At 40.1% G+C, this 18,391-nt stretch overlaps 1 protein-coding gene and 1 non-coding gene across 2 annotated transcripts in view; both read left to right on the top strand.

Annotated features, from left to right (window-relative positions):
• AP1G1 (adaptor related protein complex 1 subunit gamma 1) overlaps nt 1-18,391 on the top strand; it is a 38,465-nt gene that overhangs the window by 6,370 nt on the left and 13,704 nt on the right. Inside the window, exons 2-11 of the mRNA XM_063410804.1 lie at nt 2,667-2,870; nt 7,180-7,304; nt 9,408-9,549; nt 10,781-10,877; nt 11,889-11,965; nt 14,163-14,258; nt 14,719-14,799; nt 15,044-15,142; nt 15,541-15,596; nt 16,294-16,407. Of these exons, the coding sequence (XP_063266874.1) occupies nt 2,670-2,870; nt 7,180-7,304; nt 9,408-9,549; nt 10,781-10,877; nt 11,889-11,965; nt 14,163-14,258; nt 14,719-14,799; nt 15,044-15,142; nt 15,541-15,596; nt 16,294-16,407 (1,088 nt within the window). The 5' untranslated portion in view covers nt 2,667-2,669. The remainder of the gene's footprint in view (nt 1-2,666; nt 2,871-7,179; nt 7,305-9,407; nt 9,550-10,780; nt 10,878-11,888; nt 11,966-14,162; nt 14,259-14,718; nt 14,800-15,043; nt 15,143-15,540; nt 15,597-16,293; nt 16,408-18,391) is intronic.
• Nucleotides 17,808-17,894, top strand: LOC134557870 (small nucleolar RNA SNORD71). Its single transcript, XR_010082217.1, has one exon. It is a non-coding gene; the product is annotated as a small nucleolar RNA SNORD71 (small nucleolar RNA).

An 18,391-nucleotide genomic window follows, 5' to 3' on the forward strand; every position in this document is an offset into this window, starting at 1 on the left:
CCATGGGCGTACCTACAGAAAGTTTTTGGTCCACTGGCAAGGAAAGGAGTGGGCTTGTACAAGTCACAGGCTGCAAATACCAGCATCCAGCAATTTATAAACCTTCAGATTTAGAGTGGGAACAAAACAGCTTGTGTTATCAAAACAATTTGTTGGCAAAACTCTGTTTGCAGGTTATGTATTAGTGTTTCAAAAACTTTGTAAAGAGCACTTCCTTTAAAATAAACGAGTCAGTCATGATTGTAATAGCTAGCTTAGTAGTAGCCACTGCTTCTCTTCTCAGAAACAGCAATGTTGTAGATAAGCTTAACTAGGGTGCAGAGCCATAGCATAAATGTGTGTTCATGCTGAGTGAACCTTCCACCTCTTTTCCACTCCATCTGAGGTCTTCTAAAGCTGCATGTTCTCACTGCTGCCTGTCTTTGCACAAGCCAGATGTGCAAAGTATGTGATGTGATGTATCTAAGGCCTGCTCTTGGGAGGAAGGGGGTACGCTGTTTTTTGCATGCACAGGTTGGTGCACTGTCCCTGGAATGCCAGTGTGAATACAGTGGAAGGACTCAACTCACCTTTTTCAACATGAGCCTGCATATGAGTCATCTCAGTGACTGTGAAATTATTGCCTATAGACTGCAGACAATATTTCTGCAGTAGCGCTTTTATCTTTGTAACTTCTACCCAATTTTCGAACAAGAGCATGACTTACCAAGATCAGTTTAGAATCATGTGATATATGTGTGTAGTAGGTGAGTCCAGGCTTAAAAATTCAGCACTTAATGTGGGCAGTTGCCACCCAGGAAAGGATTTGAGTTTCTGGTACAGCTGTGAAAAACACAAGCTGAGCACTTTGCAGCAGTCAAAACTCCACAAAGTGTTACAAATTTTCAGGAAAATAATAGTGAGGCAAAAAACCAGAAGGCATTTTATATAAATACATCAATATTACATCTACCCCTTAAGTGTTGTATGCAGCGCTTTGCTTTTATTCCCTTTCAGAAAGGATGCAGAACTGTATTATGTGCAGGCATGGCAGCAAAGGTAGCGGTCATGGAAGGGCTTGTTCTGGAGATGGATTTCTTACTTCTCTGTGACTATTTCTGTTATGCTTGTTAGTGCAGCATGAGTGCATAGCAACCATTAATTTATTCATATCACAGTGAGGAAGTGTTGTGAATTCACATGGAGAGACAAGGCAAGAGTAAGGATTAATGTGTGCAAGTCTTGATCCTACACATGTTAACATTTTGGGACAGAGTTTCCTTATGCAGGAAGAACATCTCTTCCATTTTCAAAACTGAATGCTTTATGTCTCTGTAAAGTCAAACTTTTAAAAGTATGAAGATGAGGAACTTAAATATGAGGAGTCTACATGGTTTGGCTGAAGAGGCCTAGTGTATGGATGAAGTTTATAATTGGGACTCAGAGCTGCCTTTGTCTGGCTTACTATAAGTCTACCTCTACTTGTACATGCATCTCTCTGCTTTTCTGCAAGCAGAGAAGTCCCTGGTTAGCTCCATGTCCCAGCCTCTCCATTCTGTGGTATGTAAGCCAGTTAGTGCAGCATCTGAATGCACATCTTCTTCTTATATGACAATGCTTAAAATGTGTGACAGTATTCAGGGGGAATGGTGACCCAGACAAAATCTGTAGCAGACTGGCACGGTAACTTTTTTATGAGTTGGTCTGATACCTGTTACCAGAAGGGCTCAGTTCTGTTGGCAGGCTGGCATGGACGAAGGAAGGCTGTAAAGATGTTTACATAGTCTGAGCTCTCTGGAAGTCAGAAGGCGGCTTTGGTTAGCATGAACTAAAAAGTTCAGCTGTTGAACATAAATCCTAAAGTTTGGATTCTGTTTGACAGACACTTTCCACTTAACGGGTACTTGGCAACTAAATTGCTTTCTGGGTCAAATGGCTCCATCAATATTCCATCTGTTGAGGTGAAACTACTCTGAGTGTTCTTGTATACACCTTTCTACCCATACAAGCCTGTGACATACAGTAACGCCACAGGCTTGTTTGTTTCAGAAAGGGTTCCAGTTGGGTGTAATAAAAGGATGATGTAAACCTGATTATTTATTTTTGAAGCAGGATTCTCTGAAATAGCCACACACCTAAGATTGCTCTTCCATTTGCTTTTCTGCTGATTTCCACACTTCTAAGAAGGAAGTGTGTATGGCACAAGTTAGGATTTTTGAAGGATGGCCATCTGAAGCACTTAGATGAAATCTTGTGCAAGTTATTAAACAGAGCTGTGTTTTGTAGAGGATTTCTGTCCCAAGTTGTCATAATTCTGGGATCAGTTCTCTTTGGAGCCTGGCTTTTCTGGAGAGAGGCAGATGATATGAATATGAGAGTACCTTGCAAAGTGCTGTTTTGCTCCCCACCTGTTTCAGGTGGGGAGTCATGTTATGTTCACTTGACAGGTGGCTCAGATTGGAGTAATCCCCATTTCTAATGTTCTGGAAGAGCAGATGTGAGGTACAGTGAAGTCTTAGGGTTCTCAGTTTTACTCTTAACCATTCTACTGAAGTAGCCTGCATTTTCTTCATTCTTTTACTTACATAATTGTAGGGTAACAAAGAAAAAAGAATACACAGAAGTGTGAGACCATTATGAAGCCTTTAGAGACAGTAGAAGTTTTACAGACCTCTTTCTTCTCTCAGAGGATGCCAGCCCCCATCAGACTGCGGGAGTTGATCCGGACCATCCGGACAGCAAGAACCCAGGCAGAAGAGCGTGAGATGATCCAAAAGGAGTGTGCTGCTATCCGTTCATCCTTCCGAGAGGAAGATAACACATACCGATGCAGAAATGTGGCAAAGCTGCTGTATATGCACATGCTGGGATATCCTGCACATTTTGGACAGGTGGGTTAAAATTTAGTGCCTTCTGTGCGTAAGCCAGTATGTCTTCTGTGGTTTGGGCACATTGACTTGTTCAGAGCATTCCTAGGTGCAGTTCTGCTGTCCTTCGGGATGTTCTGAGATCTGTTTTCACATATGTTCTGAACCTATGTTAGTTTAGACTTCTTTGGTGAGATTTGCTGTTTGGGGCTTACATATTTTGTTTTGAAACTTAAGGTTAGTCTGCTTTTCCCATATTGTCTCCTCCTCACCATCCATGTTTCTCCAGAGCAGTAGTGCTTAAATCACAGTCCAAGACATAGGGATATTTTTAGATTGGATCAAAATAGCACTTTGGAGTTCTCTCTCTGAAAAATGCCACATACTTCAAAGGAGGTTCTATACCCTTTTCCTTATAAAGCAGTGTATTTGAGACAGAAAAGAACTGGTCTGTTCCTGGAAGTCAGAAGGGGTGTTCCTTATCCCCATCTTAGTGAGGTGACATGGAGAATGCAGGTGTGAATTTTCCATCTCTTGGCTTATGTTTGATGTGCTGGTTTTGACAGAAATTTTAGGAAAGGGAGACAGGAAGACTGAAGCTCTTGATCTACAAGGTGTCCCTCAGGTTAGCCTTGCCTAGTCTTTGGAGCATAGTCAGTTTTCCTTAGAAGTCAGTAAGTGTCCTGTTAATACTAATCTAACCTAGGTCTTCAATAAAGCTTAAAGTAGTTAATTTGTTGTACCCCTTCAAGTAGCTTCATGTCTTGTGTGTCTGTCCATTTGTGGTTGGATTTAGGAGTACTAATATGTCTCACTGAAACAGTAAGCTCAGACCAATGAAATCAAATTGCAGATAGAGTTAGGATTACTGGATCTGGGCTCTGCTATAGCACATGAAGTGCCTCATCTTACTTTTATATTATTGGATTCTTCTCTCAGGGTAGTGAGTATTTGAAAAAGACCAAATGAATTTGTGTATTATTCTTCTATATTGTTCTTCTGTCCTTAGCACTTTTCATAGCCAGGCTTTCTGGTCCAAGAGAGAAACTTCCTGTCATAAAAATTAAGGCTAAGTATCTTGAAGCCTTAAGAATAATGAGAAGTGCTACAGATAAGTAACAGTTAGAATTTCAATGATTGGCCTATGTTAAGAACAATTTTTAAATTTCATTCCACCTTGTTACTCAAGTATTTAATCCCACATAAGGAAGATTATAATTTAACATTTAATTTAATAATTTAATTTACAATTACTAACTAAATTTACTACTTTACCATTACTAACTAACGCAGAAATTTTCGGTTTCCGCCTTGGTTAGTAATGGTAAATTCACTGTTAATGAAAGAAGGCTAAAGCAGATTGTTCAGTATCCATTATTGCCAGGCTTGCTACATCTCAAAAAGCAGCATCTATTCTGACTATTTGGAGAGCAGGGTACTTCATTCAATGCTCTTGCTTCTCTTGTAATTTATTAGCTGCATTTTCAGCAGGGCATTATGGCCCAATGCTGAAAAGGGGTTTTAACAAGTATTCTCCAAGTGAGTGGAGACCTTTGCATGTCCTTCACAGTTATCACTGGAAGGAATCTTTCAAGATGCTGCTGTTGTATAGGACTATAGTATGTGTGAGCTGGGGACCTGTTGTGAACACAAGCTGTTCCAGCAGTGCAGTCTTGCAGATAGATAGTCCTGCATTGTAGACAGTAAGCTTCTGAAAGGATAGGCAGGATAAATACGCAGGAAGGATGTTTTGCTGAAAAACAGGAGAGCCACAAGTGGTGTAACAGTCTCTCTTAAAGCTGTAAGCAGACTGCAGCTAACAGTGTGGGTAACCAGGAGTGAGTGGTCGATCTACTTCTGTCCAAGCCAGGGCTCCTCAACTTTGACCTGGGATACCTTGTGCACAAGTATGAGAGTGAGCACCATATTTAGCCAGTGCATGCTGATGTGCACTGGATGGCATGCTGTCTCCTGAGCACGTGCAAAGGCTGTTTGTGCAAGTTTAGAAGTCGTCGGACAGCCTGGACAAATGGTCACATAACTTTATTACTGTCATTGTTTCTATTTGAAAAAAAATCCAGTTGGAAGAGTGGCTATGTCAGTAAAAGCTGGGTCAGTTGTGGTCTGGGTACCTGCCAGTAGTATCTGTTACAGTAGTGATGCAGCAGATTTTAATTGTTCCTTTGAATGAATGGATTTAACAGTATCAAGATTTTTTCCACTAATTACACCTAGTAAGAGCTTCAGCTGATCATGTTTCTTAGTACTGCTGTGTATGAATCTAGTTTGCATGTATTTATATACAAGTGAAACAAGAACTCATCAGCCTCTCATGGGGTAAATTTCACAAATATCTTTTAAATTCAAAAGTACTGGAAATGTGTCTTAGAGTATCTGTTGCAGTCATCAGTTTCGTTATGCTCTTCCTCAGTCATTCATAATCTGCCTTCATTGGCTTTTACCCTGTAGTTTAGATGTCGTCAATTTTATGTTGCATTTTTGCAGAGGATTGTACAAGTATCTTGTAAACCCTGGAAAGAAGGTTGTTTCAGGGGTACATTATTCTGTTACAGAAGCACTGGAAACATGAGAACTTGATATCTAGGGTTCTGTACGTTATCTCTGGCTGTTCTTGGGCATTTGTGCAAATTCCTCTTTGCAGAGAACTGGTCTTATTTTTCAGAGGTGTTTATTCAAAGTTTTAATCCCCTTTTAACCTTGCAGACTGAAATCAATTTCTTTAAAGCCCTTTCTTACCAGTTTCTCACCCTTGCGCTAGCTGGACTTTCACATATGACAACAATGTGAACAGTTGAGTGTGTGTTCTAATGCTGTGTAGTCATGAGAACTTGCAAGACTGGGACTGGGTCATAGTACTTTCTTTCTCTGGCACTTCAACTTTTAATTTTCTTACCAATGCACTGTGCAACTTTAGTCTTGTGATGTGTGTGTTTCTTGCATCTCACCTGTGTCTGTTGCCCTGTTTAAGCTTCTGTCTAGCTGGGCCATGAATCCCTTTTCCTGACACCTTGTGTCTTTGCCTGCGCATGTCCCCTTTGCAATGGATCTGCTGCCGGCTCTGTCTGACATCTCTTCAGACCTATCATGCATGCTTACTTGCTGCCCCAGATAGTTTGTAAAGAAGTTACAAACTTACAGAAGTTGTTTATGAGGGATAGAGCTCTACTTTCCTGTTAGGAAAGATTATAGTTGTTTAGTTATCTGTTACAGAAAACTACTTCAGTGCATGGAAATGTCAGAATATCTCTGTGGTTGATGGTTTTTGTTTTTCATTTTAAAAGTGTCAGATGTAAATATGAGCTAGCAATTAAACTTTAGATCAGCAGAGTGCAGGTGGGAACTATAATGTCATGGAAATCTCTTCTGGGCTATTGATCACAGCTGCCATTTCTACAGGGGGAAAAGGAAACTTGTAGTGGCTGGAATGCACATTATTTTAGTAAACTTCAGGTGTTCCAGAGGTTACAGAGAAGTGCAGAAACATAACTGTATCTGATAATTTACATTTTGCCTAGCTAGCAAGGTAGTTACAGACCATAATAAACAAAACCTGGTTTTAGAGTCATAGAATCCTAGAATGGTTTGGATTGAAAGGTCATCCAGTTCCAACTGCCATGGCAAGGACACCTGCTAGTCCAGGTTACTCCAAGCCCGGTCCAGCCTGGCCTTGAACACTTCCAGGGAGGGGGCAGCCACAGCTTCACTGGGCAACTTGTGCCAGGGCCTCACCAAGCTCACAGCTGAGAATTTCTTTCCAATATCTGACCTAAACCTGCCCCTTTTTCCACTTGAAGTCATTACCCCTTGTCCTATCACCACATATCCTTCTTTTGGCAGCTTACAGATCACCGATCCTCTTCCTAGTAGATAAATTGAACCTATTAAGTCTAGATAAAAAGTTGCACGTGCGTATCAAACATGATACATGATCTAGATTTCCTGATCTTTACTATTTCATTTTTAGTGATGTATCTCTCTTCTCTATCAGTGTGTTACCATTTACTTTTGTGATCTGACATTAACCCAAATATCTGGTATATCTGAGGTCATGGAAGACCAACAACAGTGGCCACTTCAAGGCACTGGAGCTGCTAATGGCCTTCCTGCTGGCTTTGTTGGAACTTTTGGGCAGTTCATTTAACCTTTCTTGGTTTTCCACATCACCAAAATGAGAACCAAATACACTTTTAAAAGTGCATTCTGAGATACATACATTACTGCACATCAAAATTCAAACTGTTTCTTCTCTAGCTAAGAAGTAGTTTCAAGCTAATTATGTCCTTTTTTTCTTCTCTTTTTCCTTATTTTTCAGTTGGAGTGCCTCAAGCTTATTGCATCTCAGAAATTCACAGACAAACGCATTGGGTATTTAGGTGCCATGTTGCTGCTGGATGAGAGACAGGACGTTCATCTTCTTATGACCAATTGCATCAAGAAGTAAGGGTACCGCCTCTCCATCAAACCATACTTTGAGGTTTCAGTATCAGGAAGTATCCTTCTGACATTGATACTTAGCCTACTTTAGGTTTTTCCCTTGTGTTAGAAAACTGGTATCTTGAAATTGTTGTATGCTGTTGACCATAAAAAGGCTGTTGTAGTAGTGCTCTATATTGGGCCATCCTGTCTAGCTTTAGTGCCAAGAGAATATAAAATTGCATTGGTTTTGAAGAGGCATATGTAGCAAGCAATACACATCCTGTGTGTGTGTTTGCTTCTGCTGACAAGCTCTGAAGAGTTGTCAAGGAACAAGGCTGTGTATCTTGCTTTCTTTTTAAGATCTCGTGGTCCTGATGAATGGTTTTTATTGGAAGCAAAGCAGCAGCTTGGGATGTGCTGTCATTTTGCTGAAATCAGACAAGAAGAGATGAAATTACTATTTTTTTAATACTTCTCTCAGCAAAGTGATGTTAAAGTGGGACTTTTTTACATCATAGTTTAGTGGGTGACAGTGAGTGTGTTTTCTTTTCAAGATAGATTGGAGCAGGTATGGAACAGCTGGGTTCTGATTGACCTACCAAAGGTTGTGTGTGGTGTACCTGTTTTTATTATTATGTACTGTTAGCACATAAGCCTCTCAGATATTAGCAAGTAGAATATTGATCTTGAATTAGACTGTGGCCTCAAAGTGCTTTGAAAGAAACTTGACAAAACTGTGGGCCTGAGGATCTGCTAACTGTGGACCTAGTTTCCAGGAGACGAGATTTTTGTCTAAAGATCTTCTAATGAAATGCCATCTCTGTGATGTGCTTCCATTAGAACCAGGCTGCAGGTTAACACATCTTTTAATTAAGTTACAGTGAATTTGGTATGGGTGTAGTGAGTTTGAACTGGAAATGGGTCAGATAGAAGCCAAGCAAAAATGGTGGACAGCTCCCCACCATCTCCTGGGTTATATATTGCTTTCTCCTTTGGCTTCTGTATCTGCCATTGTGTCTTGCTTTTATCTAGACATTAAGGGATTTATTTATGGCATTGTTTTTCACTGTTTCATAGCAAGACCCAGATTTTTGAGACGAAAAGGAAAGCAACCTCTTGAAGCATGTACTTGTAATACACACAGCTTTATATAGCTGGCAAAAAGTTGTTAAAGGAAGGAAACAAAAAACCAGTATTTAGTAGCATGTGCTACCTGTTCCTTCATCTGCATGTTGCTGTAACTGCTTTGTATTACAACCGGAATCCATTCTGCCCCTCTTGCATGTTTGGTTAGGAACCAGTTCTTTCCCCAGCTCTTCCATCCTGCAGTCCCCAGCTCCCCTTGCCTCCCAAACCAGGAGCTGTATTTTTACTTTTTTCAGCATTGAATCCTAGGTGCTGTGGCAACCGTAGTACCAAACACAGATGGAAAACTGGTGTAGAAGTCAATTTTAAAGGCTGTTGGGATTGCCATGTAGAAGCTAGGTTGTGTTGTGCTTGGTATGACATTGATAGCTACCTCTCCTGTTAGGTAGTTTAGCTTCTTAGTGACCACTTTTCCCAGCTTCCTTGGACTTATGAATAGGAAAAATTGCTAAACAATTCTTGTATGGATTATTTTCAAGGTGTGTGAGTGGTAGGGTTTGTGGTTTTTGGTCAGGATAGAAGATACTTTTACACAGATTTTTCTATGCTGTTTGGTTTGTAAATGCAGAAGCTAAAGCCTGTTGTAGAACATCTTTAAACTGGGACAGCCCACAGTGTCACTGCACGTCTGTACTTCGTATGCAAGTTCCAAAGCTAAAACCATTTTAAATGGAATTCTTTATAGTCTTCCCTCTTCTCAGCTCAATCCCTGAATACCCTGACTGGTGAACCTGATAGCTGAACCAAGTATTTTATCTTTTTAATTGAGGATTCTAGGTAGAATTAGTAGCAAACCCTGTGTTATGTGCGCTCAAAGCTTCTATTGCTCCCAAGTCGTGCTCCCACATAGCTGTGAATCCAGAAAGTTCTTTTGACCATGTGTTGCTGGTTAGATGACTCTACCTATTGATGCCCTTTTTTGTGTGCTCAGTTTCTCTGTGTGCATGCTGATTGACTTTTTTTTGTTCTCCTTTACAGTGACCTTAATCACAGCACACAGTATGTGCAGGGGCTGGCACTTTGTACTCTTGGATGCATGGGCTCCTCAGAAATGTGCAGAGACCTTGCAGGAGAGGTGGAAAAGCTCCTCAAAACTTCCAATTCCTATCTTAGGAAGAAGGTACTTCAGGAAACTTTCGAATACTTTGTTATGGATTAAAAGGCAAGATTGATTGAACACCTTGCTAATATCTGGAATACTAGATGACTGAGATTAGGCTAAGTGAATATTTTCCCAGTGTGCAAGACACAGCTCAAAACTCCCTGTCTGTTGGTAGCAGGAATGTATATAAGCCTCTAAAAGATAACCCTCCAATTGGCAAGGCAGTTGCTTCTGTTTTTGTACTCTCCCCCATAATGTTATTGGTGGTAATGTGAACCCTTGCCCCCTCATGGACGTTAGCCTCAAAATTCTGGTCACCAGATTTATTTATCTTCTCAGATAAGTTCAGAGAAGCTCTGGTTATTAACAGTGCAGTCTGGTATCAGAAGATTTGAACCTATTTGATGTCTTCTGCTGATGATGGTGACAGTAGTATGAGAGCTAGAAGGATTAAGATCTTGAAATGGACAAACACTTAAAATTGTCTCATTTCTGCAACAAATGTGCCATAGCATCAGCAAAGTGTGATCACCCCCATTCTTTTAGATTTATTCATTGGTAAGTCTTGGTGAGAGTGTGGAGCAGTAAGATTTAGGAAGAGATGCATTGTTACTTCTTTGTCTGGTGCTGGATGTAGAGAGAGTATGGAGAGAAAGCAATGCTAAAAGGTCTTGCTGTGTTCTGGAAAGAGGTGCTAGATTTTCTAGATTTTCAGTCACATGCAAGGAATAGTGTCTCCTGTTGCTTCTCCATCCTAGAAGAAAGAGGCATGTGTTTTTTCAAAAAATCCTGGAAGTGTAGTTTGTTTCTCATAGCACCCATCACCTACAGGAGGAAGTTGTTTTTTTTTGAAAGGAGGGAAAGTAAATAAGCCGTAATTTGGCAGTAAGTTTAATTATTTGTTTCCAATGCATTATCCCGTTCCTAGCAAGAGGAAGACAGGCTAAAGTAGCCCTATTAAAGGCAGACTTGCTTTGCAGATAATAGCACTTCTTACGTGAATAACATAAAAATGAACCATGGCTAGGGGGAGCATTAGTTTGTAGTTCAGTGCTCCCCCTTTATTGAACTCTCTTCTGGAATACTGCTTAGTAACATTTGTAATAGAGAAATGGAAAAATGTGCTATAAACTTTGCACACATTTGTTTATCATGAGGATTGTTATAGTTCCCACTATGCTAGATATTCCCAGAACAGGTATTGTTGTCATTGCAGTGTGTACTAACAGAAGCATTTTTTCCTATTCAGGCAGCACTGTGTGCTGTTCACGTCATCAGAAAGGTGCCTGAACTTATGGAGATGTTCCTGCCAGCCACCAAAAACTTGCTGAACGAGAAGAACCACGGTAATAGCCGAGACTGTGCTTAGCAAGGCTAGGCCATTCTCTGGAGGATAATGCATTTGCTACCTAAGCCTTTCATTTGGAAGGAACTTCAGAGGTGTATTTGTATGATTTGCTTCTTTCCACTTCTACACAGTGAATGCAAGTGTCATTTAGAAGGAAGGGATGTGTGTGACTCTGCTAGTCAACAGGACTTTAACATGTCAGAAAGACTGTGACAAAAGGAGCTCTTTCACCATGTTTTGATACATTTCAGAGTGGGTGAAATGGAAAGTTGGATTTTCATCCCGTACTCTGCCTAAAGTGGCTCTAAGACAGTGACTTCTTAGGTTTCAAGGGTTGGGTTTTTTTGTTTGTTTGGTTGTTTTTTGGGTGTTTTTTTTGTTGTTGTTTGTTTGTTTGTTTTGTTTGTTTTTGTGTTGGTGGGGTTTTTTTGGTTGGTTTTTGTTTGTTTGTTTTGTTTTGTGGGGGGGTTTGTTTGTTTTTGTTTGTTTGGGGGGGGTGGTGTTTGTGTAGTCTTTCTTTAAATGGAGTTCTGAGGCCTCCTGAGGAAGGTGACATAAGGGTCAGCTAGGCTACCCAAATCAGAACAAAAAAATCAGGAAATATGAGGAACTTGACACCCGCAATGCCATTAAGACATACTGTCCTTCTGGAGTCCTGAGTTTGTATAGAATCATAGAATGGTTGGATTTAGAAGAGACCTTAGAGGTCAGTAGCCCAACTATGACCATTACTGTATGTTTAGTTTGCAAGTTTCTGCAGACCAAATTGAATTTATCTCCTGCTTTGGCCTTTAATTGCAGCTTTAAGACATGAGCGCATCGTTGTCTGCTTTCCCTTGGACATAGCTGCAAGCACAGATATCTGTAGTGGTAGATACAATCTGTTGAATTCAAGAATATTTTTTAATGATTTCCTGTTGTTTTCTTGTGATCTTTATCCAATGTCTGGAGCCAGTGGAATAGTGTTAAATGGAGATAGATTATTCTTTACCCCCTCCCTTACCTTTAGGTGTTCTTCACACATCAGTTGTCCTCCTCACAGAGATGTGTGAGAGAAGCCCAGACATGCTTGCACACTTTCGAAAGGTAAGCGTGAACTGTTAATATTGCAAAGCTAATATTCATGGCCTTCTAGTAAAATCCTTACAATTGTTTAGGTGAAGAACGTAATGATACTGTCTGTTTGCTAAATATTTTTCTTAATCATTAAATGTGGCAATTTTGTGTGTACCTTTGCCTAACTCCCTTCAGTAAGTGGTTAAGTTACTAAACATCAGTCTTAAGATTGTGCAGTATAAAACTCATCCTAGAGTTAGATGTGAAGTTGTCTTTGGTGGTCCCCGAGGTTTTTCCCCTCTCCTTGTATCTAATTGCATAGTGACACTGGAATCACAAATGAAGTAAACATAGAGACAAAGATGAAAAACTGGAGCTTATACTAACACCTGAATGCTTTAACCACAGCCACACAGTTACATACACTCAGTTCAAAAACACCAATATAAATTCTAGTTGTATAGCTATCTCATGCCTGGTGCATGCTGTGCTACACAATTTTCCATTTTAACTTAAGGGTTGGAGAGTCAATGTCATTCTTCCTCCTCTGTTAGGAATATTTGCTTCCCGTCACCCTCCTGACCTCCTTATGCTGTTTGCTATAATTTGCTGTATTATTGCCATGTAAAAGACTACTGATAGAAGGGCATCTGAAAATTGCCTTGATTGTAATTTTAAATTCTTGGTCAAAGAAGGAGAAATTGATCAAAGCTGGTAGAACAGAGCAGGCCATTTACTCCTCTGAAAAGTCTTAAAAGTGTTTGTTTATTTGCATGCCCGGTTTACTTTCTTCCTTGATTTGTCTATATAATTAGGGATTTAGAACTGTACATCCTTTGGTGCATTTTAGCATTTTGGTATGCATATTCCCTAGCCTTGATTGGAAATGTCAAAGCAGGAAAAATGAGGTTCATTTTGCAGGTACCATCCCTGCTACTTAATTGCTCAGTTAACATAATAGTTGTGGGAAAAGAGAAGAGCTGAGTCCACAAAATTTTGTTACTAGGTGCATTCTTTCTAGCTGTTTCTTGTAGTTATGCTGTGAATGGTATAACGTTGAACTGTCCCTAATGCTTGCTTCGTCTGTTTTGTCCCTTTTGTCTGTTTGGAATCCTGCTGAGTTAGAATGAAAAGGTAAGAGTTAATTTTTCTAGATGATGCATGTTTGCCTTGAATCTTTGGATGTTTGTCCCATGTGAGGCAGTGCCTCTGAATTACACAGTTGTGATTGATGCCACATGCTTAGATCATCTGTACTTGTCTAGTGCTTTTTGTGTGCTGGTCTTGTCACTAAACCTCTATATCCATGGCAGCCCTGAATTTTAGTTGTGGCCTTCTGTAAACATCAATCTGCTTTCCTCAAGCTTTCCCTCCTTTGAGGAAAAGTACTCATTTGAGGAGTACTTCATGGATTTTTTTTATGTGTGTGTCTGTGCAAGTTGTATGTAGCCCTGGGCTTTCTTTTTACCACAAACTGGGCTTTGTGTTTTGTCTGAATCATGGGACAGGTTTGGGTGATTCCCAGAAGGGAGCAGGACAGACACTTAAGCCTGTAAGAGGCTGTAAAGGCTTTCTGTGCTTCAAAGAGCTACTCAGTCCAACTGCAGTGCTGATAGTCTTCATGGGTGTAATTTGTACTCCAGAAGATGGGGGTAGTGGCCCTCAACCAGTCTCTGTGGCTGTAATGTTTCCCTTTGTTCTGCCCTCAGTCCTGATAATACATGCCTGTTGGAAGGCAAAGCAAACGTGAATAAGAGTTCTAGGAATGCTCCGCTTGTCTGTTACTGTGTCTGGAGAGAAGATGTTGCAGCACCCTTCTGTTTCCTCTTTAAGACAGATACAGGAAGTTCAGGGTTCATTTTGTTTGTGTGTTTTATGAAATACATGTTTTCAGAGGGGTATGTACTTCCTGAAGAGCAAAGGTGGGAACAAAAGGAGATGACAGGGAAACTAGGCTGGTTTTCTTCTTGCAGTATACCCCAAATGTAGATATACTACTTTAGAGATACAATATGGTGCTCTGGTCCCAGCTTAACTGTTTCTAGTTGTGTCTTAGCCAAGCTGTAGGTATTCATATAGCATCAGCTCTAGGTCTGCAGGTTGAACTTTGTGGAAGAATCCAGGGGCTGACTTGCTTTCAAATACAAGATTTGTTTTTGGACCTGTGCTTCAAAGGTGGGGTCAGGGAAACAACAGTACCCTAACAGGACAACTCTCTTCTTCACAGCTTGTTCCCCAATTAGTTCGTATTCTGAAGAACCTTATCATGTCTGGATATTCACCAGAGCATGATGTGTCTGGGATCAGTGACCCCTTTTTGCAGGTAAGAACTGATGCAAACAGTGACTGATAGCTTTAATTCTAGGACTGTGTTTTGAGTCTTAGGTGTGATGAGGTGGTTGCTGCCACACCTGTGTTGATTTTAAGGTGGTTTTTTTGGTCTTCCTTTGAGCTGATTGTGCAAATGCTGTTCATCTGCCCTAGTGAAAGACACCTTAGTCTAAACAGCAATTGTAATGCTTTTATGATGTTACGAGACAAAAGAGAGAAGTTGCACATACTGGTTTTGGAAGGCTGTGCCTGGTAGGAAGGGGACTATGAACAGTTCTAGCTAGTGGGAAGAAAATTAGCGCAGCAGAAACCTGGTTTTGTTGATAAAGTTATTACCCGGGACAAGCATTTTGCTTAAGAGTGGAAACCAGCAGCTTGTTTTGCCTCTGCCGCCATGACCCCAGGTCAAACACTGCCATCCAAGCTTTTCTTTGCTTTGTTTTATCAAATAGGTACGAATCCTGCGGTTACTAAGAATTTTAGGGAGAAATGATGATGATTCTAGTGAAGCAATGAATGATATACTTGCACAGGTAAGGTCTGCAAGGTTGATGATTGGTTTAAACTTTCTCTTAGTTTCTTAATAATTTGGGTTCAGCAGCACTGGTGAGGATACGGCTGCTTGCTATGCTGGGCGAAATTTTGTTGAAAGTGATGCACATTCACAAGTGTGATGCTGTTTTATAAGGATTAGTTACTTTCACTGCCTGTTCTACAGAACAGCACAAAGGAGATCTGCTTTAAATTCGTTGAAGTTATTTTGTTTCCTTTCTCTAGGTTGCCACTAATACAGAAACAAGTAAAAATGTGGGAAATGCCATTCTCTATGAAACTGTGCTGACTATTATGGATATAAAATCTGAGAGTGGCCTGAGAGTAAGTTGCTTTTGCTATGGCCTTTGTTTTTTTCCTAGGATTGTATTGGAGTAATTTGTGTGGAGGACATGAAGCAAGGTTTTTTCACCATAACACAGCTCTGCATCTGACTCTAGATAAGTCTGTAGCCTTTGCAGAAAGGGTGCTCATTTTGGAAGGAGAGTGTTTGGGTTTTTTAAAATAACAAAAATTAAAAGGCAAAATTTCCTGCAGAGTGCATGTCCTGAGTGCAAGTGATACATCTCTTAGATAAAACTCTGCTTAGGCAGCTTCTAGAGTTCTGTATGGCTGAGAACCACAATGCTAGTTTTGACATGTTGCCTTTGAAGTCATCACAAAATGATGAAGATAACCAGCAGCCCTTTTAGGTCATTGATCTTCCCTAATTCTTTCTGCAGGTCTTAGCCATTAACATCCTAGGCCGTTTCTTATTAAACAACGACAAAAATATTAGGTAAGTTGTACTAAGTGTATTTTGACAACACCCACTTTAAAATGTACGAGAAGCAATTGCACAAAGATGATGCTGATGAAGTCAAGCTTTCCAGGAGACCATGTTGGGATCATTGCTCTTGGGTTTAATGTTACTGTTGAGCATGCTTCTTTCTTGGTGCGCTCTTTTCTCTATGGAAATCTTAACTGTGGTCCTGCTCTTCTTAGTTGATAAGTTGGAGTGTATGATCTATTTCTCAACATGTGATTTCTTAATCAGGTCCACATTTTCTCCTGTCTTGCCCCAAGTGGTCTGTGGTGGTGTTCAAATCAAAGTTGGCATTGGAGATCTGACAAAATCAGGCAAAGACTGATTTTTCTGATTGTGTGCTGGTGGCAGCAAAGGAGTTTAGTTCTGCTGTGGTCACTATTAATCAGGATGTAGAATTGCTGAAACTGCTAGAATCAAATACCATCTCTAAGCAGTTGGATGTCAAATCATTATATGGGTTTCAAACTCTAGCCCTGGGAATTTTGACTGATGCTAGTTTGAATGTAAGATCTGTAGAGGTGCTTGGGACAGATGCTTGCTTGTCTGGGCGTCAGTGTTGTTAGGCATGTTACAATAGGATTTCCATTCATTTCTGAGTACAATAGGTCTGTGTACAGAAATTAAATGACTACTGTCAGCTACTGATGATTGTATGTCCTTATTGCAGATATGTAGCTTTGACGTCATTGTTGAAAACTGTGCAGACAGACCATAATGCAGTACAGCGGCACCGAAGCACCATTGTGGACTGCCTGAAGGATCTGGATGTCTCCATTAAAAGGTAATCATATTATCAGTGAAATAGACTCTTGAGGTTGACAATCTGTGGAAAGTGAGCAGAGCATAGGGGAAAATGACTATAATCCTGGGGAACTATAAGTGAGACTACTATGAAGGTATAATACGGTTCCATAATTCAAACAAGGTAATGAAGATATACACCCATCTTCTTTGGAAATCTGCTGTTACATTTCATGGGGAAAAAATAAATAGTTTGCCTGAATTTTTCCAAAATGCAGAATCAGTGGAGATTAGCTTTGTGTGCTCTCAGCAGGATGGAAATCCTCTGTGCCCTATGATTGTGATCAGACCTACTCTGATGTGCTCCACGTTTGTTTTTTCCTAGATGAAAGGGCAGTGCCATGTTGTCTTGAAGCAGTGTTAAGTAATCCAAATAACGCATTCATGGATATATTAGGGAGTGGTAGAATTCAGACGTAACTTGATTGCTTAAACAATTTGCATACAAACTATGTCGTTCTATCATTCGTGGTGTCCATCTTTCATTTAAATAGTGGTGTGTTGCTGCTTCTCTGGGCATTGGGAAAGCTTACAACCTTACTTGTCACTAGAGAAATACTTTTTGTGTTGTACTGTGTCTTAATTTCTTCCAGTTTATTCTCATTACTTCAGTTATGTTCCTTTTACTCGTGATAGTAACTTTCTCCTGTTTCTGTCACTCATGGAAATTCTTGAACTGTTTGGTCTCACTTTTGCCAAGCCTATGTGGAAATGACTCTTCTAAACTGAGTCTTTCAGCTTGTTAAATCCTTGTTCTTTCTTTCAGAACTCTCCTCCTTCTCATTTTTCTTTCTGTAACTGGGTTACAAAGAAAGGTCTGGGCTCAGTGCAGTACACAGCATGCAGTGTTGGGGACAGCAGCATTTTTCTTGTTGCATTTCATAGAATCTCTCTGCTGCGGGCCAGAATTTCATTGAGCACTCATCACATGAATATACCTTCAGAATTGTTCACCTTTTCTTTTCCATGTACTCAAACTGATTAGATGTACTATAGATCCTCATTCTGATAGTCATTCTTCAAACTTATGCCCATCTTTGAATCAGCTCTAGATTTTTTTAACAGCACTGCTCAGACTAATATGTGTAAAACAGAAAAGAAATTGGATTTGTCTTGCTTCTGAAACTTAATTTTAACTGCTATGTAATGGGTATCATGTAATCTCTTTTTATAGTTGCAATCTGTCTCAAACCACAAATTTGTATCTTAAATACTGAACAAGTCAGGCTGCCAGTGCTGTTTGCTGTCAGAGCCAACATGGGGCTTAGTTGTGGAACAGCAAAGCCTTACCTAGGTTTCAGGTAGAAGACAATAAAAACGTTGTATTGGCGCCTGCTAGGAAAACACAGGTATGATACAAACAACTGAGCTTCATGTCTGAGTGCTGTTGGAGGATGAAGCCTTTGAGTGATCCATCAGCAGAGCACAATGTTGCCATGCTGACACTCGTGCTGCTGACAATGCACAATTGAAGCATTATATTGACTGGATATGTCAGAGTCCCCATGCAGCAAGCTTCAAGGACTTGAGGGAAAGTCATGATACGTGGTTTTGGTTATCTGAAGCATGGCCTCTGCTCATCATCTTGTAACTGGTGCAGTTCATCTTTGGTCCATGTAGCGTAATCCAGAATGGCTTTGCCATTTAATTAAAGTCTTTTTGTCTGCATGATTTGATTAAACTATGTGATTAAGAGCTTTATGAAGACAGAAATGAAACATGTAATATGACTGAAGGTAAGCAATATGTGCTGAGATAAATGCCTGGTATGGAGACTACATTGTACTCCTGCACAGCTGCAGTATTGATATATCTGCTATAAAGTGACTTAAATTTTAAATATAAACATGGAAAACTTGTAACTAGTAGGGTCAGGTGTAGGGAGTTGGGAACTATTTGGAGAGATGGGAACAGTTCTAATAATGGTATAGGTCATCAACTAAACACAGATTTATATGTTAAAA

Source organism: Prinia subflava, chromosome 13, assembly GCF_021018805.1.
Source record: "Prinia subflava isolate CZ2003 ecotype Zambia chromosome 13, Cam_Psub_1.2, whole genome shotgun sequence".
Lineage (NCBI taxonomy): Eukaryota > Metazoa > Chordata > Aves > Passeriformes > Cisticolidae > Prinia > Prinia subflava.